The 24162-nt window shown below is 35.3% G+C and overlaps 1 protein-coding gene across 16 annotated transcripts in view; it reads left to right on the top strand.

Moving 5' to 3' along the window:
• Nucleotides 1-24162, top strand: part of LOC149783365 (oxidation resistance protein 1A-like) — a 227964-nt gene that overhangs the window by 151174 nt on the left and 52628 nt on the right. For 13 of the 16 annotated variants that reach the window (XM_089931584.1, XM_089931583.1, XM_089931585.1 and 10 more), the window contains 5 exons: nt 128-277; nt 5616-5819; nt 8089-8106; nt 15974-16155; nt 20861-21930. In XM_089931584.1, the coding sequence (XP_089787710.1) occupies nt 128-277; nt 5616-5819; nt 8089-8106; nt 15974-16155; nt 20861-21930 (1624 nt within the window). The remainder of the gene's footprint in view (nt 1-127; nt 278-5615; nt 5820-8088; nt 8107-15973; nt 16156-20860; nt 21931-24162) is intronic. The other 3 variants (XM_089931593.1, XM_089931579.1, XM_089931586.1) reach the window with 2 other exon arrangements.

Genomic DNA, 24162 nt, shown 5'->3' with positions numbered 1-24162 from the left:
ACAAAGCTTGTTTTCACTCTTTTTTTGTTACTTTTGTAAGAGCCTAAATATGCAACAATTGCCAAAGGGTTACGCCATAACAAAAATATTGGTGAATTACAGAGATGTTTGATATTTGTATTTATAGGTGCTGTACATACCTGATAAAGACTTTGTAACTGGGATAATGGCTGAACCGCAAGAGTCCAGACACACATCCACGCCGAGTAATCCCAATGTGTCCAGCGCATCTGGTTCTCTATCTCCTCCAAGTCCTGTTGTTAAGAGACCCACTATGGTGAGTTCATCCTTACCCATTCACCTCTCATCAGGACAAAGTAGACAGGTGGATTTTTAGATCTGTGTTGCTTTTTTATGCTTTGGCCACGTAGATCTTAAGCTGTGTTAAGAGTGCTAGTTGGAAATCAATTTTCATAATTATTCATGTTACAGACAGTAAGCTTAGAGAATGGAATACTTCCAAATAAGTAAGGTAGTTTAAAAAGAAAATTACTCGTAGCCAGGCCACATTGGTCCACGTTTTGCATTTTGACTTGGGACATCAACCTCCCAGTCCATACAGTTGTGATTTCTTGAAAGAGTAACTTTTTCACAAGAATGTTAAATAAAGTTAAGGCAGAACTATTCATTATTTTTTCTGGGGAATCTTGATATGTCACTCATACAGGGCACACATACATGGCGCATCCATACCTCATGAATTGTGAATCTCAACCAGAGTGCATCCTTTGATACTGTCAAATAACAGTGGAAGATGTCCTCATGAATTGTGAATCTCATGAGAGTGCATCCTTTCATAGTGTCCAATAACAGTGGAACATGTCCTTGTGAATTATGAACCTCATCAGGGTGCATCCTTTGATAGTGTCCAGTAACAGTGGAGCATGTCCTTGTGAATTGTGAACCTCATCAGAGTGCATCCTTTGATAGTGTCCAATAACAGTGGAACATGTCCTTGTGAATTGTGAACCTCATCAGAGTGTGTCCTTTGATAGTGTCCAATAACAGTGGAACATGTCCTTGTGAATTGTGAACCTCATCAGGGTGTATCCTTTGATAGTGTCCAATAACAGTGGAACATGTCCTTGTGAATTGTGAACCTCATCAGAGTGCATCCTTTGATAGTGTCCAATAACAGTGGAGCATATCTTCATCAAGAGTATGGATTTCTGCCTCTCTGTCAACTCAATGAAGAAGCTTGTGCCATAAGATTAAATCTTAGATTTTATAATAGAATGCAGTTATTTATTTTGAGGATTTAGCCTTTGTTACCATTATCTGTGCCTCTGTGGGCTTGGAGACAGTAGAATAGGCCTGCTTATCATAAAAAATGACTGATGAAGGTAGGAGCCACTGTGGCTCAATGGATTGTGTTCCAGGTCAGCTGCCATGATGTGACCTTTGTGCAAGGCACTTTTACTTAAATAGCCATGGCACTAAAAGGCCTACTTGTGTCACTATGCTTTAAAACATTGATCAATACTCTTTAAAGAATTTGAAAATTTTGTGTTTTAGCATTTATGCTTCAGGAGTACATGTTTACTTTTATTTGAAAGGGTTTATCTTCCTGAAGATTTTAGCAGTTGTTTTTCAGTTTTATAGTTTCTGTCTTTATAGTTTTTACAAATGGATGAGAAGTGACTTTCATTGTAGGTACAAGTCACAATTTTATTATAAAGCAGTGTACTTGCTCAAGTGATATCTTTCTTCTTCAAATACATTGCCCAATCATATTATATTAGTAGAGCATTCACTATCTTGTCACTATGGGCCTTCCTGTCTAAAATGGACATTATCCATATCTACTGGCTTTGAATATACCTTCCTGTTTGGTGCCTTTTTACCAGTTTTGGTGATCCTTAAGTCTCAGGGGAATATAAAACTTCAAATTTCTTAGTGAATTCTTTTCTGTCTTCATCATAAGCAAATATTTTGTACCTAAGTAAAAATATTTCCAACTGATACATTAGTTGGCATCATCTCAATTGCCTGCTCAAATGGTCCAAAGTATTTACAGTTAATCTCATGTTTGTTGCAAGTTATGCTGTGGAAATGATAATTTATTCATCGAAATATGACAGAAAAATGATACCCTGCTCCTACTGCAGTTTTCCAAAATCCCATTGGGGAGAAGATTTCAACAATTTACAGTGGATCAAATGAGACTCTGCCCAACATCCATAGATTGTTTAGCAGGAAATGATAACTCTCCTCATAAAAAGGGTTGTAGAGATTGTTGACAATACATGCTCACTGGGATTGTACTACAGACATGACCTAGTTCCATGTCCCAAGCTCCAATAGGTCTGAGATTTAGTTCTCTCAGCCAACATATTTAGCCATCCAAGTTCAGAATGGAGACCTTGAGATTGGACAGAAATTTTTCAGTTAGCTTATACCTCATGTTCCTGTATAAAGGTATTCTATAAAATTATATTGGTTCACATTCATGGACACTGTGTACCAGTAGGGAGTATTTCTTTTCATGGACACTGTGTACCTGTTGGGATTAATCCCTTTCAGTGTGTATCTCAAGACACTGGATCCCTGCCTCAGCTTTTGTGTTAGACCTCTTTCCATGCCACTCTTGCCTCAGCAGACAAAACCACTGAAATTCATGCCTTTTCACTTGACCCAAACTATCAGCATTTCCAACATCATGGTTTGATTTCTTCATAATGGCCCCTTATTTCATAGCTAAAAATGGTCTCATGTGAAATCATTCTCTTTTTCTTGAAACCATCATCTTTTTTGGACCCTTCTTCCAAAAGGCATCTTCAAGACCCTAACAGGGCATTAAAGTGATACCCAGCTTCCTGAACCATCAAAAAAAAGTTGCTTTTGCTTGCTTTTACCAATTAAAGAAGAAAGAGATAACATTTCTGCTAGGCTTTTCATTGTGGATCTTTTGGGTTACCATTCAACTTACAAGGAACTAGCCTTTGACAGATGAATGTCTTATGGGTTACCATTCAACATACAAGGAACTTAGCCTTAGACAGATGAATTTCTTTTGGGTTACCATTCAACTTACAAGGAACTAGCCTTAGACAGATGAATTTCTTTTGGGTTAACATTCAACTTACAAGGAACTAGCCTTAGACAGATGAATTTCTTTTGGGTTACCATTCAGCTTACAAGGAACTTAGCCTTAGACAGATGAATTTCTTTTGGGTTACCATTCAACTTACAAGGAACTAGCCTTAGACAGATGAATTTCTTTTGGGTTACCATTCAACTTACAAGGAACTAGCCTTAGACAGATGAATTTCTTTTGGGTTACCATTCAACTTACAAGGAACTAGCCTTAGACAGATGAATTTCTTTTGGGTTACCATTCAACTTACAAGGAACTAGCCTTAGACAGATGAATTTCTTTTGGGTTACCATTCAACTTACAAGGAACTTAGCCTTAGACAGATGAATTTCTTTTGGGTTACCATTCAACTTACAAGGAACTAGCCTTAGACAGATGAATTTCTTTTGGGTTACCATTCAACTTACAAGGAACTAGCCTTAGACAGATGAATTTCTTTTGGGTTACCATTCAACTTGCAAGGAACTAGCCTTAGACAGATGAATTTCTTTTGGGTTACCATTTAACTTACAAGGAACTAGCCTTAGACAGATGAATTTCTTTTGGGTTACCATTCAACTTACAAGGAACTAGCCTTAGACAGATGAATTTCTTATACAGAGTGACCCATGAGATTAGGACAGTCTCTTTTACCATCATTCAAGCCCTGGAGTGGATGTCCTAGACAAGGGTTACTCTCCTTACACAGGATGAGCAAACTGTTTTCTCAAGACTGTCATACAAGACTGAAAACTGCTCCTCATGTTAGGAGATTTGAGCCAGGGGCAAGTCTAGGATAAGGTGAGTTAAACCCCTTCACATTTTACCTATTTACCTATTGTGTTGGGTACTGTTATTTGAGGAAGAACCCAATTTTGGAGTAAAATCTGTTTCTTCACTAATACTTGCCCTTTAATAATATACCTGTACCCTCTCAACCCCCACCCCAGAGTTTACATCCAAGAGTGTGCTTCCACTCCAGTAGTACCTGATTGATTGATGGGATTTGCACCAGTCTATCTATGTAGTGCAAAGCCACCTCTTCCTGATATAGTTCTTTGTAAGCAGACAAATTGCTTGCAGTTTTATTGCTGAAACAAACCAGAATGGATTAGCTAATGGATGTTATTATATGCTCATTTATTTCTCCGTTAACTTTACGTTGTCAGAATCGTTCATTATTTTATGATATTGCACTTGCACGCATATTCATATTGAACTCACGTATGCCCAATAGTGTATTAGGAACAACTTTGTAAACAAATCATGTACACTCTCGTAGCAGACGCTTTACATTTTGGTTGATTAAATTTGTTTCTGAATGAACTAAGTGAGAGGTTTCATGGACTGTCACATACCAGCTGCTTTGGCACATTCCGCGTAAACATTTTTGATACATTTCATATTTAGGCTAGCTATAGACACTAGACAGGGTCCTTACAAATGACGTAGGTAACAAGGCATAAAATGTCTTCTTTATCTGGTAATAAGAACGGCCAAAAATATACTTAGTTTTACATCCTGAATTTCCTCAAAATGTACTTTCTTAGCTCTGCAAATCCAAATTACATGAGCTATGGCATGAGTTCTCAAACTTGATTACACATTTTGAAATTGTACTGCAATTTTGACTATATTCTAAAGTGCAATTACATCTTACTGCACTCAAAATGAAATAAACATTAAATTCCTTAGTGTCTTTCTGATAATTGCAATTGAAAGACTTCATATTTTTCCCACATTTTGATTTCAAACATTCAGTGACGGAACAGAAACACACTATCTTGCAGATGTCAACACACTTCTCACTGGCTGCTTCAGTCTGATCTATTTCATGTAGAATTGAAACAGATAAATCCAGTCCATAATCACTGAAATTTTGTAAAACCGAAAAAAATATAAAAATCTGTTCATTCCAGGTCAAATGGAAAAGTTGTTGCAATGTGCATTCATTCAAAATATGACTCCAATTTTCAATTTTAAGTAGATCAAAACAACAATTTATTTTGAAAGTTATGTTTAGTGCGCGACTAAGTACAAATTTATCTGGGCAGAGTTATGTGCATGTTAATAATGTTGTTATGTAATGATGAATCTGCGGTTGTGTATTTAGCTTGGAATATGGTACACATTCAGTTTTTTTTTTTTCTTGTAAGATATTTTTTGTTTATATAATTAAGCCTTAGGTAGAATAAGAAAATGAGCATATAAATAAAAAGGTCACTGCATTTGTATGGAAAAATATGAACTCGTTTTGTTACTGCACTCCCAAGGTCATGTAGTATTTCCATTAAATAATCTCATTCATATTTTCCCATACAAATTCAGTAACCTATAATTCTATTGTATTATGAATGAGTACGTTTAATCCAAGAGACATACTTTGCTCAATTGCTGTTTTTTGTGTGAAAATCACATCTAACTATTACTAAAGATAGATCACACTTGCCTGTTTTGGTCAGTTGTGTATCAGCATTACTTATTGATACTTATTGAAACTTAGGATATGGAAGTTTCATGCTTCTCTGTTTTCATACAGGATGTTCCACTGGTGAAGATGGCTGACAGACCTCCAGCTGTGGTACCAGGCCATGCGGAGAGGCAGACTCCAGTCTCATCCCCAACCAGTCCGAGTGCATTCAAGTTGCCAGGCAGGTTGACAGTGGAAGAAGTGCGTGAGCTGGACCAGGAGTGTCAAGAGAAATTTATCAAGCTCAACGTTAAATATATAACAGATGGACAGGTATGCTGTAGGTCCAGTTGATTAAAGTAGAGAGTGTAAATGTATTACATATTTGCATTTCAATCTTTTTTTATAAACAAGTGATCTCAATACCCTCTTGACTTACAGTTTTGTCTTTGTTCAGATTTGTTTCCAGGGGAAGCCTTATTCTTTACTTGACTGCACAAAATTATCAATTGCTTTGTGATTCTGCATCATGGGATTTATGCGTCTTATTGTTGACCCAGTGATAGCTAGAAAGTGAGAAAAAGATTCATTTCTGATGCTGACATCATCACTAACATTGCGTTATGTAGTTTAGGTAAAAAAAATTCATTTGTTATATTTCTTTAACCTATTGATGGATTTGTTTCGTACTCCAGATGATTCATTATGAAACTAGTCTGTGCTGTGCTGGCTTACCCCGTAGGTCTTGCATCACAGTCTTAGCTGTACAAATTTTACTTTACGGTTTCGGTTAGCTTATTCATTTATCTTTTTTCATCCCCTTTATGGAATTGCTCAAGGTCACTTTCATAGAAAATTTGCATTTGGGTTATTGATCAAGTTTTAATTTGCTTACGTATGGATTTTATTTATACTTTGGATGATTCATTGTGAAGCTAAGACAAAATGGATCTATGCTTGATCAGCCTTTTGACCTTGTGATCAAAGTCACATGTTTTACAGCAATATTTTGATCATGAGTTAACCATACAGACCATGTCCTTCTTGTTTGGTTATAAAACGGTTGGAGTTGTATCATTTGTAATCTTGCCATCTAGGTAAGTATCATTGTTAAAAGATTTTTTGTATTGTCGCAAGTCCAAAACTGAAGTACATGACAACAGAATACCATATGTATATGCTTATTAGTCCAACTGCAAAACTGCACAGATCCAGATCTGCCTGGTTGAGTCCAACTGCAAACTGCACAGACCCAGATCTGCCAGGTCAAGTCCAGTTGCAAACTGCACAGACCCAGATCTGCCAATACTTGACCTGTCTGTACAGTAGTAGTACATATATGATGTGTGAAAATCAGATACTGTAGAAAATTAACACGTCAAACTATTTGCATAATCTGCATGAACTGCTTTGTGTCTGACATTTAGCTACAGTCTTTCTACTTTGTACTTTTATTTGTTTCCATTAGAATGATTTACTGTCTATTTCATATTGTATTAGTCAAAGGATAATTTAGTCAGATTTTCTTGTTTGCCTATTTCTGTGTTTTCCTTTTACCAAAGATGTGCTTGTAGGTTAGGCAATTGACTGCTTAATTTTTTATTTGGTGGACAGGTCTACTCTGGTGTGAGAGAAAATATCAAAACATAAGATAGGCCAATTTCAGAACAGTGTCCCTTTGGTTATTTTATGACAAGTTTTTAATAATAATAATAATAACAAGAATTTTCTATGCGATCGGTCAAAGTAGCACGATATAATCATAGTAGGAATGCTCCCCAGTGAGTTGGTGTCGCCAATCATAATAGGAACAAAAAATCATCTCTCCTACATAACATAGACCTTGATTCCAGTTTGTTAATAGTTTAGATATCATGTTTACTGTCATGAACATCTTCATATAGTTTACAATATATTTACTTATATCAGTTTAATGACTGAATTACTTTGCTTAAATGGTAATTTTTCTTATTATGTTTGCACAGGAATTGAAGCGCACTCTAGGACGAAAACCATAATGCCAGATCTGCCACTGGTAGATCAGGGCGTACAATTTGTTTGCTTAAGACCATGAATAGAATGATTGGGTCAACATTGATATTACTATATATATATATATATACTCACATGTGGTTCTTACTTACACGCGTATATACGATGTGCAGTATCCAGTCTGTTTCAAATCAAGATCTTCAACATAACAGATCAGGCAGGCACTGGTACAAAAAAGTTCATCTTTTGGTGACTTGACCATTAGTTTTTGTTTGTTGACCGTGTAAAGCATTACATTATGTTTTGGGGAAGGTTATCATTGGCAATGCTGTTTCAAATCATATTTGTCACTTTCAGAAGTATGACTGCTATAATTTGATTGGTGAATCAAAGGGTCAACGTAATATGACATATCGGTGCCTGGCAGATCTACTTACTGATAGTAGAACTGGACTTTGATCTGATAGTACATTATACAACATTAGATCCAGGTCAGCCCTGTTCATCATTAAGTGTATGTAATATAAGAACAGGTGTGCTGCTTGATGATTGACACTTAATTTGAAGTTTATGGCAGGATTGTTGAGAGGCCATGTGGTATATTTTTCAGAAGTGGGACGATCCACAGGTATTTGTATGGATTTATTTTCACACTATTTTAAAACATGGAGTAAATACCAATTTGCACTGTTCACGTTTGAGTGTGTGAAGAACAAAAAGATAGAATTTGACAGATAATGATACATGCAGTTGTGCATTAAACCAAGGACAGTTTGCATGGACTGTCACATTTGATATTTGACCAAGTCTTTACTGACAACTGAGATGACAGTATGCAAGTACTGTCACATTTGATATTTGACCAAGTCTTTACTGACAACTGAGATGAAAGTATGCAAGAACTGTCACATTTGATATTTGACCAAGTCTTTACTGACAACTGAGATGACAGTATGCAAGTACTGTCACATTTGACATTCAACCAAGTCTTTACTGACAACTGAGATGACAGTTTGCATGCAGTCACATTTGACATTCGACCAAGTCTTTACTGACATCTGAGATGACATTATGCAAGTACTGTCACATTTGACATTTGACCAAGTCTTTACTGACAACTAAGATGACGGTATGCAAGTACTGTCACATTTGACATTCAACCAAGTCTTTACTGACAACTGAGATGACAGTTTGCATGCAGTATCACATTTGACAAAGTCATTTCTGACAACTGAGATGACAGCATGAATGCACTGTCACATGTGATATTTGACCAAGTCCCTACTGACAACCGAGATGACAGTATGCAACTACTGTCACATTTGACTTTCGACCAAGTCTTTACTGACAACTGAGATGGCAGTTTGCATGCAGTGTCACATTTGACAAAGTCATTTTTGACAACTGAGATGACAGCATGAATGCACTGTCACATTTGACATTTGATGAAGTCTTTACTGACAGCTGAGATGAATGGGGCATAATTCATACTGTAATTGGTCGAGTGGGAATGAGCATGTACCATCATTGGTCAAAAGCCAGTTTTTTTGTTACCTTCCTAGTTGAATGCAGACATCCAGATTAGCATTTACCCCATGTGCAGATGCATTGGCTAATTAGCACTTTACCCAAAATGCAATATTTTATAACTTATGTCATCTCAGGGTTACTACCTCTACCAAGGTTCATATTGTGTAACAGGTTTTTGCAGGGATTTCATTTTAGCTATGTTCATATTCAATTAGTCTTCCAGGAAAATAGAATATTGGTGAAAATTTCATACAATATTGTATACTATAAACATAAGCCCTGGGAATCCATTTTGATATACAGCAGGATAAAATTTAAAAGCCTGTGGAAAGGTATAAAGTTTTCTATCAGAAGCAAACAAATTTTATACCATGAAAATAACCAGCAATAAAGTAGAGATGTTAATGACTTACTTTCAGACATTAAAATTTGCTGAATAATGGTGCATAGCAAATCGTGCTTTATATTGCAGTGTGCATTGAGGTGAAGTCTACAAGTCGATACATATTTTGATTTAGGTGATTTCATTTACTATGCATTGTAAAGTTTTGCATACTGGAAAGTATTTTCTTCCAGCCAAGTCTGGATACACCCTGATGAAGACATAGTATTTTTGTAAACTACCAGAAAACAGTGTTTTTCCAAAAGAAAATACTGGCTCAATCAGGAGTATGATGGGGGCTAGTTGGCACCCATCTCCAGCCATTATAATTGAATTCACCTGCCTGGAACATATTGTCCCATCTGTGCATCAGAACATTGCCCCACCTATATCTGGATTGCCGAGATGAGGAAATGCATTCATGGATTGTACGAAATGTTGTCCGTCATTTCAATACAGTATATTCATGGCATAAGATAGTGTTTGCTTGTATTGTCTTTTTGTGACCCAGAAACAGTACTATAAATATTATAATCATGGAGTGATAAACTGTTCTTCAGTGTTTATAAATCAGTATTATTCAGTAGATAGGTTGACATTTTGATTTTGGAGCTAGGGAACTAATTTTGAAAATGCTGTCAATTCTACAAGCATTGACTAATCAATTGCTGAGCTTACATTTTGAGTAAATGTTTTTGTTCTGTATTAACTGCATGACTTTACTGTTTTATTACTTTTTACTACTATATTGCTCGTAACATTGTTGTAATGTTTTATGCATGCAGGTTTGAACTGGTCTGGTTGAAGTGTCAACTAATTTATTATTTATGGGTGGATGATACACTTTTGGGCTGACTTAATTAAATAGTCAATTAATTAATATATGTATACATTTTAAGAAAGGATTATCAATATAAAGTTAGGTAATCAGTGTTTTAGACAGACATTGTGACACATTGAAAATTACTCTGTTACATTGAATTTAGAATTACAGTTTCCTTGGTCAAATGCTTCAACCAATGAGAATTGGGCTTTCCATTAAGTTCAGAGCTGGCACTCACATGCTGTAAACTTCTTTTCCTTTGTTGCTTTCACAAATGCTACATCATAGTTGAGACTTGAAATCTGGCAAAGAATTAATAAATGCACGTAACAAATTGTTAGTGAAGTACACTATTCGGGTTAGTTTCAGAAAAAATATGTTGGAAGCTTGCTTGTGGTTGAAAATTGCTTGTTTGATACTCCTGTGGATGAGCAAAGATGGCAGCTGATGGTGTTTGACTTTCAGATTATGATAAAACATAAGAATGAAAAATCATTAGAATTTTTTTATGTATAAATATTGTAATATTTATCTTTAGTCCTGAAGTAATGTTTTATTCTTGCCTATAGATAATCAGAAATTGATAGTTTGTCTATGTAACAAGATTGAAAATCTGTCCAGAATTTTTGGATCCAGTTAGCCAGTCCTAGTGCACATCAAACTGTAAGTCATGCCAACCTAGATCTAAGATTGAATAATGTATGGACAGATCTTGTACTGATCTGTTTGCTTGCTGTCAGAGATAGAATGAACAGAGTGCATCAACCTGCAGATACATTATATCTGGTAGAACTTAGTACAAGCTGTTAACCGTCGAATATGACAAATGAAAAAGTGTTGTATTTTTAATGAACACTGAAGCAGTGTTACATATAAATGGAAGAATTTGAAAGTACAATTACATGGTGTCAGGTGCAAGTACTGTTTTTATAAAAAAAAAAACTTGAATAAATTAAAAATAGTAATTAAATGGTCTGTACTAGTTGATGTTTCATTATTCATTATTTTCTGCTTTCACTTCAAGTAGAATCAGACAGAAAAGTATTCCTTATATTTCACTGCATATTATAAATGCTGCCAACAACAGTACTGCAAAGAATCAAGAATAAGTTTTAATAATGCCATGTGATAAATGATGCAGTCCCACTACTGACATGAATGAGAGGACACCCCATATATTTTGGCCAGATTTGGTTAGAAATGCAACTTGCTGCAGACAACATAATATGTGGGGAATCTGTAGATACAGTACCATTTTCTTTAAGTCATTGGGTGTTGTTTTAAGTCATTGGGTGTTATGTTTTAAGTCATTGGGTTTTATGTTTTAAGTCCTTGCGTGTATGGCTAAAATTGCCAGTACAGGTGACACTATTTATGCCATAGATGCATTCCTGAAGTAGCATAAAACAAAATTGGCATCAGTCAGAATTAATTTTTCCCATGGGATACTTGGAAATTAAGGAAATTTTTGGGCACATTATACCTCAAAGTTTTAAAGTATTTATGCACAATTCTCTCGGTGAGGATTGAGATACATTTGCTTGCATATACATCACTCTGTCAATAACTTGCACCTGGATAACTCACAGACCCACTTATAATACATGGTCAGGCATAGGCCATATTTCTAATGCTACAAAATAAAGAAATGAACTTTTTTTTTTAGCATGAAGAAAATCACAGACAAAATTGGTAAATGAAACCTTGAGATATAATTCATTTTATCATTTAAAATTGTGGTTAGTACCTGGAAATTTGAATTAACATCATGAAATTTGTAACCTTTAAGAAGTAATATATTTTTATAACTATTCTTTCCAAACAACATTCTTGGTACAATGTAAATAACAATATTCCACACAATTTTGATCAATGAGAATGTTGCTAATGCCTAAATAAATACCAGTTAAATTGGTTTTGTCAAGTGAAATTTATTTTGAGTGTAATCATCATAAATGCAATATGCCACCTTGTATTATAATGTGAAAAATATCAGTCTATGGTTACAACTATGTCCACGAGTATTTCTGTGAGAATTTAATACAGGGATCTTATTAAGTGCCGACTGTGTTTTGATCTCTGACTTCTCTGAAATTATAGAAGTATTTGTCATATTGTTTCACTTTATTTAAAGCTGACCTGCTCTGTATTATAACATTAATTACATATTTTGAATCAAATCAAATAAAGGGTGGAATAATAAAAAATTGTTTTTAAAAAGTTAAAAGGCATGCTAATCCTTCATGTGTAAGAGGTAGCAGTCATGTCATGTGTCCAGTCAACTCATTTCAATTGATCAATCAAACATTGTTACAAATATTACTACAGTAGGCCCCTTCTTGAACGGCGCCCCCCCCCCCCCCCCCCCCCCCGACCAGCAGCCACCTGCTTCTTACGGCCAGAATCCTTTGGCACTGACGACTTTGTGTTCAAAAGTACCCATCAAGAATTGCCACCCCTCTAACGTGACCAGCAGCCAGCATATTAGTACATGAATGTAAAATGTTCCCCTCACAAGTGACCATTTTTTATTTCAAATGTGTCCAGAACAAACAGTTCATATTGTGACGTAAGGTAAGTAATCAGCTTATCTCTACCATTGATGTATGTCTCCTAATGTCGATTTCTGTTGCTGAAAGAAGTGTTGGCTAAAGTACATGTAACACGAAGATTATTATTTTTTCATTATCTATAAAAGCCGATGTTTACAGGAAAAGGGCTCAACAAGTACATCGCATACAGTTAGCAACATCTGAATAAATCTTTACCAAACATTAACATGTCATTACGTAAATGGAGATGTATTATTTTAGGAGAAAGTTAGTTATTCTACTCGATGACGTCGGGTGGGGTGGTGAGGGGGCACTGGCTGAACAGTTTTATGTAGAAAAGACTGGAATAAAACAATTTTTTATTGAAAAGACTCAAATAAACAACGTTGTAACCTATAAGAAAATTATTCAGCAGCAGTGGGAAAATGGAGCAAATGGAAAGAAACCAAGATTTAAATGATGTCTTTGAATGGTTTTGTAATGTGCATGAAAACAATACCCACTCGCAAATCATGCTTACGTCAAGATTAGGAACTATTAATGTATATTCAGTTGAAATAAGTCTATTCTTATGACAAGAAGAACCTTTTAATAATTAATGTTACTTGATGCTAAATGAAGATATTAAATGGAAATAGAATTATGTACCAAGATTTAAATGACGTTTTTGAATGGTTTTGCAATATGCTTGACGACAGTACCCACTCGCAAATCATGCTTACTTCAAGAATAGGAACTATTAATGTATATTCACTTGAAATAAGTCTATTCTTATGACAATTGTGGATTAATTCCAAATAGTCCTAAAAGTTCAATAACAAGTCAGAAACTATAGAAAATTCAGAATGAATTCCAGTGGTGTTCCAAATTAATTTAAATCTTGAAAGTGCTAAAGTCCCAATAGCCAGGAATAGTGTTTATATGCTAACAGTCTTGATGTATTACAATGATATAATCTAAAATGACTCTAAATGAATTCGCAATAATCCCAAAATAATGATTGTGTCCAAAAGTATTATTGATTACTTTGAAATTCTAGTGAATAATTTAAACAAGTAAATCCTGTCAGATATAACTGAAAGAACATCTAAAAGACTGATTCCACTGGACAGATGTTAAAGTAGGAATAAAGAATTTGTTTACTTCTAAGTCACAATATGAGGACTAGGATAATGTGAAAAGTTCATTTCATAACATTACAAGTTCTCAACAATATCAGGTATTTTACTAAAACTAAATCAGGTATTCTGCTAAAACTTAAGAACATGGCAAACATCAGGTTGACCAGGAATTCCTGAGTGGATATTAATGTCCTTTAACTCAAATCCAAGTAAACATGTTTACCTACAATTAATAAAAATTTAAATGGAAATTTGTTTGAAACATGTTTTCCATTCCTCACCAGAGTCAGGTGGTAATTTCATTAATGATTTTTCCAAACTCACGTTTGTGAAAGGACTGAAATTCTATCAGTATAACATGATCTGCATTTTTTTCAGTTACAACAGGGATACATGCTCAGTAGATTCTTTTTACTAAAATTTTACTTTAATTATCAACCAATCCAAGTCAGTCAAATCCATATATGCTCTATTTTATATACACCCATTTCTAGACTGGTTCCCATTCTTCCAATCCTTAGTACCTTGAGTTTTAAACTCCTGGGATAATGTTATTGATATTTCAGAGGTTGGATCTTGAAAATAAACATAATTTATGCATAAACACAAACAACTTCATTAGTAAAAGCCCCATATTGACAATTTAACCCAGTGTTAGTATAAAATGTGCATTGCACTGCCTCATTTCCCCTCCTAGTGGGTTTTCTCAATGTCCAGCAAGGATGTCATCCACTTCATAATTTTGTTGAGGTTGTGTGGTAACTCATAGCCTCACTTATAGCGTGGTCTTTGTTTTTGTGTGCGAGTTAACGAGGGAAAAGTGTACAAAGGATTTTTATTTTCAGTTCTGTATTTGCACATGTAGCACAGTCTTGTTCATTGTAATCCTGCTTCAAATCTTGTATTACAGAATTTTGTAAAATCCCGTAGTAATGGCATCCGCAATGCATGGTCATGCCATGTATAGTTGATATTAAACCCATGCTTGGTTATGAACCCACCCCATTCTTACAGTATATGAAATTGGGAACAAAATGTGCTAAAAATATGTTTGCTGTAAGACCACTCTCTATTTTGTTAAATATGTGTTCGTCTGGACTCTGTTCGAGGAAAAACACTGTATGCCCATACCCTTCAAATAGCCCATGCACATAGAATTCTATTTAGTCCATGTGGATTTTTAATTTTATTCTGCACATGACCTGATAAAAGGATATCATCTATGTGTTTTAAATTGAAACTTGTACTCATAACAAGAATTGGGGAGGCTTCAAACCACTAGAGCTAGTCATCTCCCATTGTTTCATAATTTCATTTGATTTTGTTGCAACAGGAAGTATGTTCAGAGGATGCTTTCAAAATGATTTGACCTAGCTTTTCATTATCTAGAACTCAAATCAATATGTACAGTCTAAATTGCATTTTTGAATGGCCAGTCTGCAATCCAGCATGGCTGCCATTGCTTTAAAATAGTAAAACCTCAAACTGTAAGAAAGAATCAAGCTAACAGTTTGCCCAGATTTCTTGGCCTGGCATTCAGTTTTGAGCTGGTTGTCAGCCAGGCAAGAAGTCTGTTCACAGTTCTTGCCACTATATTCATTTGTATGTAATTTATCAGTTTTGGTCTTGAAGAAATATACAGGATTTTCTGTATCTTATTGTATTAAACACATGTTTTGTTACAAAACTATTTTCATGAGAATTTACCAGAAACTTCCGTACCTGGAACTGCATGACTAAAGGTGAAACTAGGTCATGGTATAAGTTTCAGAAGATAGAATGACTTTTTGATTGGGTTAGCAAGTTTTAATGTTCATCATTTTATCTCACATCAGGTATTAATCAACAATCAGAAATGTTCTTGTTTTTTGTTGAATGATTTGAAACACTATCCTCATGTGTCCAACACTGTAATATTATTTTGATGATTGCATTCTTTTTTATTTTCAATTAGGACAGTGAAAGTTGTCAAAGAAAAGTTTAAAATCTTAAGGATAGTTTTAAATTTTCTTAAATATTGTCACCACTTATAGTTTTGTTTGAAGAAAGGATTTTGAAAATAATTGCCCAAAAATTTAATTTTTCAGGGAGTGGTCAGTGGAGTGTTGCTTGTGACTCCCAATGCAGTCATGTTTGACCCCAATGTTTCAGACCCTCTGGTGATTGAACATGGGTCAGAGAAATATGGAGTTATTGCCCCTATGGACATGATCATCAGTGCAGCAATGTACCATGATATAGCTGCTATGGTGATGAAAGGACAGAGAAAGTAAGGACTGATTTCATGAGGAACTTGACTTTTTTTTGCATCAGTTCAATGTAAAATATGAATGCCTTAATAAGCACACATCTCTCTAATGGTCTAAATTCACACAATAATTACCCATTTCTAAGTACACCTGTCTCAGTCCTTGCATGCTTCATGGGAGAGAATCTTAAGTGCATCAGTCTCAGTTCTTGGCCTCATTTGATGAAATTTAAATGCCCCTGTCTCAAGTTCTTGCCTGATGGGATAGAATCTAAGTGCACCTGTCTTACTCCATACCTCATGGAAGGGAATCTAAATGCACCTATATGTATTCATATGTGGGAGGGAATCCAAGTGCACATATCTCAGTCCTTGATTGCCCTATGAGAGGGATTCTTTGTGTACATCAACCAGTTCATATTTTTGGGAGGGAATGCAAGATTGCTCGTCTCAATACATGTTTCCCAGGAGGGAGTCTAAGTGCACATGTCACAGTTCATGTCTTATGGGAGGAAATTTTAAGTGAATTTATTTAAGTCCTTATGTGCCTTATGGGTGGGGGTGGATCCTAATGCACCTGTCTCTGACCCTTGCAAGACTCGCAGGAGGGGATATTAAGTCTCAGTCCTTGTGTGCCTCATGGAAGGAAATAAAAGTGTACCAGTCTCAGTCTTTTTATGCTAATGCGAGGGAATCTTAACCCTTTACCTCATGCAAGCGTCTTTGGATGCCTCTACACCATCTGCATGGAAGCGCCTTTTGATGCCTCTACTCAGGTCGCATGGAAGTGCCATTTGACATCAGCTGTAAACATCAGCCATTTTAAGCCAGTTTTCGTAGTGCCACCTTCAGGGAAAACCCCCTATTAGATACTACATTCATTTCTGCGAATGACAATTATGTCAGATCACATGGTCATTGTTTATGCACTGGTCAATATCTGCTATTTAAAGTAACTGGTTCGTAATCTCCACTCTCCAAAACGGTGGTCGCGGATTTCGTTCAGTAATTACGAAGTTTTCACGATTAGAATCACAACTATGAACGATTCAATAACCTAGGTAAAGGCTCTGATGTTGATGTAGGCAGCAATTAGTTTTTATAAATTATCAAATTCAGATAACTTAGTGATGTAGACACAGATGAAAAACTTTTAAATTTCGAGTATGAGAAATGGCAGCTACAGTTGGTCACGCGGCCTCACTGACATGACGTGACATGACAGTGGGTGAGTTCTCTCAAGATTTTAAATCACATAAAAAAATTCGTCCGTGATAAATAATTACACAGCTATAACAGTAGGACTTTACTCTTAAATTTTTCCACATATAATAGATGTGTACCAAAACTGTAAAATGGTTAAAATTGCTGTTAAACGTAACATACACTACATTGCTTAACAGTTCACAGGCAACCATATGCATATGGAGTCGACTAGGTAACAGGTGTTCTATTTATAGCGCGCTGCACTTTGTAACTATGCTCTATGAGGTTTTGGGTTAAGTGCATCTATATCAAGGGATCGAATATAATTTCACCTGTCTCAAACTTGACATGACTGTTGGGAGTGTTCACTTGTCTTAGACCTTAGATGCCCCATGAGGCAAAATCTGAATGCTGAATGCACCTGTCTCAGATTGTATGTCATGGGAAGAAATCTATGCACGCCTGTCTCAATCCTTGCTTGCCATATTGGAGGAAATCTATGCACACCTGTTTCAATCCTTGCATGCCATATACATATATGTGATCAACTGTGGTGTTTTTGAAAATTTTATCCATGATGAATATTAGAAATGGTTTCAAGACTCAACAATTAAATGGAAGAAATGGTCTTATCTTGAATTCCTTAAAATTCTTTTCACATGGTTGAATGAAAGTCCCTTCTCTCCTTTTTTGTATTGTGTTCATGGTTTTACTCTCATTGCTTAATAAAAACTAACCAATTAAAAGTAACCATAGTAACTAAACAAACTAAAATGGTATTGCCATATTACTGAGCCTGAAATATGTATGTGGCATTTCATATATTCAATGTCACAAAATATTTGACAATCATATTTTATATTTCTAGCTTTTAATAAAACAAACAAATAACCCAGTATGCTTTTCACATGAAATGATTCCAAATTTAATACTAAGAGTAAAGAAACCCATGGCCTTACATAAAAATCCTGAGTAATTATGCATAAGAAATCCAGGGTGATCAATCGTGAGAATCAAACCCACATTCTTCAGGTTTTAATGCCAGGCCTAAACCACTGAGTCACTATGGTTACCCTGGGTGAGGATCTCATTGGTTTCTAAGTAATGACCCCAGTGCAATAAAGACAATCCAAAGAATTAATGCAGACTGTATAAACTAATTACCTTTGCAGTGCCATGTAAGTATGCATAGATACTTTAAGAGAGGGGAAAGAATAGTTTCTAAGTGTTGAATTGGGGACTAGTGCCCAGTAGGCAGGTAGAGATTTCTAAATGTTGAATTGGGGATTAGTGCCCAGTTAGCAGGGAGAGATTTCAAAGTGTTGAATTGGAGAAAATTCCCCAGTAGGCTGGGAGAGACCAAAAGACCAATGCTGGTTGCATGAATGACATTCTTTTCTTACTAAAAAACATTTATAACATTTTCTTCTTTCTTGGACAGAAACAATATTTACTTTTCTCAAGCAAAAAATAAAAATATGTAAAATATTTCATTTTGGTGTCAAATAACAGAAACAAAAGAAAAATCCAAGCCCTGGCAAGTGGACCCACATGTTCAATATCAGGCTTTTGCTTAAGTCATACAGCAAAGTAATTACGCTGTACAAGTACATTGATGAATGAAATGGACATTACTTGCCATGTTTCATTATTAAAATGTACATGTTTAAAATGGGACGCAAAAGAATCTCATATTTTAATGTCCTATAGGTTTGGTCTAAATAAGATGATAAGGAACAGCAGTATTAATCAACCATTTGGCATTTAACATACTGAAACTTTTTATTTCCATGCCATTTCTAATGCATGTATGAAATTGCATTTGCAAGCTAACATGTCAGTTACACAGGTGAGTTATGTCAGGCCCACTTTGGTCTCTTGTTTTCAAATGATTTTGCTTGGCTTGGTCATATTTAAATTGTTTGTTTTTTTTTTTTACTACTCATGGTATTCAAATGATTGATGACATTGAAGCTGTTTTGTTTTCTGCTTAGGATGAATTAAAACTGGAATATTGCTTGAGAGGCTCTTTGGGCTACTCCCAATTCCTACCAGGTGACTTACTATATACAAAAAGGAAGAATATATTGAAACTAAATGCACATTGGCCTTCAAATAATTTTATAGAATATAAGCACATACTATAACTTCTAGGAATATAATAGGTAAATTATCAAGATAATCCAGTATTTTTATTACAAATTATTGAAATGGTATGTAAGACCTTCAGAAAGTTCATAACTAGATCATGTGGCATGCAAGCAGGGTGTAAGTAAGTATGATTGATAATAATGGCAGAAAACCACCACTTAATAAAAAATAAAATGGAGATCTCTAAAATATGATCTCAAATATGAAATGATTTTATTACATATAGAAAGGAGTCACTGTATTGTTTATTATCAGAAGAAATTGTCTCCCAAATGAGGGCTAGATTTTAATTACACAATACTGATACATCATTCATTCAGCAGGAACTTTTGGACCCAAGGGTAGCGACTTGTACAGCTAGCTTGCTGTTTGTAAGCAGTCATCTGCCTAGTTCACAATGCCAGCCAAGAGATTCTCAAATGTTATTCTTTTAACATATACGATTTGTATATGGTTATTTAGTATCAAATTCAAGACATGTTTTTTTATGAGTGTGCACACAAAGTTATGATCATTATGAACCCCATACACCCATTGCCTTTAGTTTTGTGTGTAAGGTGTTCAGGGTGGTCTTTCGTACACCACAGTAAACTAACATGTAAGTAATAAAATATTTTGTGCAATAAACGCTGACTTTGCTAAATTCAGTTTACTCATTTGATGATTGTTCTAATTTTTGAATCAATTAACAGAAAAGATCTCTTTCCCTGACTCAGACTCTACCTTTCTGTTGTGCTTTTTTGTTGTAATCAATAAATCAGACCCCAGTTAAAGTAAAAGATAGATATGCCTAATTAACTAAATCTTTATATTATATAACATCATTGTGACAGATTTAACATTGATAAGGCCAAAATAAAATATGTGTGATTCTGGTTACCAGACTAACCCTATTGTTTGGCCAATTGTAACAAATACATTTTATTTCAAAGAACAGTAAGAAAAAGGGTACAAAACTCAACAAATTGATGTAACTAAAATCAAAGTTAAATTCATAATGCAAATAAAGCTTGTTCTCTTGTTTATGCTTCAATTAAATCAGTCTTGACAAAAATACAAACATTGTCATAAATATTTATACATAAATTTTTTGTTTTTCAGTGTAACATGAACCACTCAGTCTTTATTTGGCCTTAAATGCATACTATAATTAATGCAGTTATTTAAAAAATTAGCATGCATACTTATTTCTTATGTTTTACACTTCTGTATTTTGCTTCTCCATGAAGCATTAAGCCTCAAAGGCTTGTTTTCCACTGTGCCTTCCATTTTGTTACTTAATTTCTATTGATATTATTACATTTTTTTATGACTTTCTCAGTGAAAGATATGTTGTCAAAAACATATTACAACTTTTAATAATTTTCAGGGAAGATGGAACACTATACCCAAAACCACAGATCTATCATGACAAAAGCTGCCCCCTGAACAAAGCCAGGCACAGTCATACGGTCCAAGCTTCAGGGGCAGATGTAGACTCCACTGACAATGTTGGTAATTCAGTTAAAGATTCTAAACGAAGTGAGACAATCGAAAGTGAATTATCTCTTTCAGGGAGTGCGTGTTCTTGTTCGGTATCCACTATGGAAGGAGGCAATACTGATGAAGAAGGCTGTATGAAAAATTTAGAAGATGTTTTCAATAAAAGTGAAGCTGAAACATCTGGTGCTAATGAAGCTGTGAGCCTGATGACAGATGCTGGGAAAAATGAACAATTGAATTCACAGGATTTAGATATGACACAAGGCTTAATAGATCAGAGTGGATTGGTTTTAGACAAACATGTCCCTGCCAAAGAAGTCTTGAAATTAGACACAAAAACCCTTCCTACAGGCTGTGATACAATTCATGTCGATTCTATTGAAAAATTACAATTTGAAGCTGAGACAATTGAAATTGAACCAAGAACCAGTCAAACGAATGAGACTGCTTCAGGGACATCACACGAAAGTGCCAATAAAACTGCTAGTGACAGTGATGAAAAAGCAGCATTGCAGATTGGTAATATTGTGTACTTACCAATTGAGGATGGCATGGGGCAAGTAACTCTGAAAGAAGCAGAGCAGATGCAAAAATCTCTTAATAGATTAAGCACTGAAGATTTTCAGCAGAAGGTGTCACTGGATGGAACCCCCAGATCAGGTGAGATATCAATTCCAAAAAGGCGGTCAACTTCAACTAGTTCTTTAGGATCATCTTTCAGTTCACTAACCGCTTCCCCTCATCTTAGTGCTTTTGTAAATTATGCAACAGGATTGTTTAAAAGTAGTCCTGATGACAAGACAAAAGACATCAAAGAAGTTTGTTCTTCCGAGGAGACAAAAGGGAATATTGATGCTTCAGACTCTGGAAGAAAGGCAGAGGGTAATTTTGAAGGGGTGGAGGTTGAAAGTGCTGTCAAAATCGAGGACAAACCAGAATTATTTCAGTCCTTTGATAGTAAGTATCATTCAGTTTAGTTTCGTGCCACACTTGTTGTTTCTTACTTATGACCATCGTTTTTGTGTGGTGGTAGACTTGGTCTTTTCTGTCATATTTAAATGAAGAGAAAAGGACGTTGTTGTGCACTGAAATTTGTACATTGATGACAGTTTTGTGATTGCATTTTGTTGCACTGTTAGAACATTATGTCCGAATTTTAACTTTTAATTTTCATATTTAAAAGTGAACTTACTTGGTCTTCAAATAATTTATAATAATGATATGCAAGAATGTAATTTTGTGTCTTTCATATTATTGACAATCCAATAACCAATTTCACACTTAAAGGAGGAATTTAAAATTGGCCAGAATGAGCAATATGACATAAAAAAAATGAAATATTTTATTTTCTTACTTTCCATTGTTGTGACATGTCCGGTTGAGGTTGTCTACTTGACAATGATACATGCCAAATATGACCACTTCGGTGGCCTAGTGGTTAGAGTGTCTGCCTTGGATGCGGGAGGTTGTTGGTTCAATCCCCGGCTGAGTCATATCAAAGGCTTATGAAAATGGTACTAACAGCTGCTTCACTTGGCACTCAGCATTAAGAGGTGTGTTAGGACTGGTTGGCCTGGTGTTACGATAATGTGACTGGATGGGACATCATGCTACATGTCTGCAGCATGATGCCCCAGTGCTAGGCATCACTATAATCTGTCACACTGCAGACATCGTATATATACAGTGACAATGGTACTTTTAACTGCCGCACAACATTTGCTTTTAAAATGCTTACTTGACTTTTTTTTACCTCCAAAAGCTATTTTTCCTTCATTAGTGATCAGTAATTTTCATGTTAAAATAAAAATCTTGCAAAGTAACTTACCATGTCAGTTCAACTTTAAGTCATACACTTTATGGCTGTCACAGTGATAAAGACTAAGTTTTCATCACATCCAAATGATGGATCATCTCATGATATTCATCTGTATAAACTATCTGGAGTGACTATTATAGATAATACATGTTATGAATCTAGAGTGACTGTTTCATAATAATGAATACCATCTTTCTAGAGTGACTATCTGATAATGAATATTTTCAGTCTAGAGTGATTATTTGATTTAATGAATGCTGCCAATCTAGAGTGACTATTTCATAATGAATATTGTCAGTCTAGAGTGACTATTTGATAATGAATGCCATCACTCTAGAGTGACGATTTGATATAATGAATATCATCAGGTAGTCTAGAGTGAATATTTGATATAATGAATACCACCAATCTAGAGTGACCTTTTGATATAATGAATACCATCACTCTAGAGTGAATATTTGATATAATGAATACCGCCAATCTAGAGTGACCTTTTGATATAATGAATACCGCCAATCTAGAGTGACCTTTTGATATAATGGATACCGCCAATCTAGTGACCATTTTTTATGTAATGAATACCGCCAATCTAGAGTGAATATTTGATGTAATGAATACCATCATTCTAGGGTGACTTTTATATACTGGTATTTACCAATAACATACCAGAAGTAGCATGTTAGATTTTTGCCAAGAATTGCCAGGATGATGTTGTTGTTGTTGTTGTTGTTGTGGGGTTTAACGCCATTTTTCAGCATGATAGGCTATACATGGCGGCCAGTATTAATGGTGGAGGAAGAACCCGGAAAACCCCGGAAAGAACCACCGACCCACGAGAAGCTACTGGCAGGCTTTCTCACATGCCCACATTGGCTGAATCTTAGACTCGAACCGCCGCAGACAGAGGTGAGATGGCAGTGATCCGTAACGAAGAGCGCTTTAGACCACTCGGCCACTCGGGGCCCCTGCCAGGATGAATTTGGATAAATTGTTTGATTGAAGCATTGTAGTATTTTATAAAAGATGAGCAGGTAAACAAAAAATTTCAAGTTGCAGAATAAGGGCTCAGTCCTATAGAGGTCATAGATTACCATATATACCTGCTTACAAGTTGAAACCAACAGTAACCAGCATAGACCCTGATCTGCTATCATATAATGCACTAATATATCAGGGTCTATATTGTTTCCACTGATTACTCCTAAAAAATTGCATAGACTCAGATCTGCCAGAGTATTATCTGTTGTCCGATCTGGGGCCATGTTGTTTGCAGTATGACTTGACTTATAAGCAAGTATATACAGTACTTGGTCATATCAGATTAGATAAGAATTTTAATAATTGGTCGTTTTACTTCCTGGTCTGGGATT

The sequence above is a fragment of the Sinohyriopsis cumingii genome, chromosome 14 (assembly GCF_028554795.1).
Source record: "Sinohyriopsis cumingii isolate HCF-2022 chromosome 14, ASM2855479v2, whole genome shotgun sequence".
NCBI lineage: Eukaryota > Metazoa > Mollusca > Bivalvia > Unionida > Unionidae > Sinohyriopsis > Sinohyriopsis cumingii.
The sequence above is the reverse complement of the archived record's forward strand: the minus strand, read 5'-3'. Positions and strand labels throughout refer to the sequence as shown.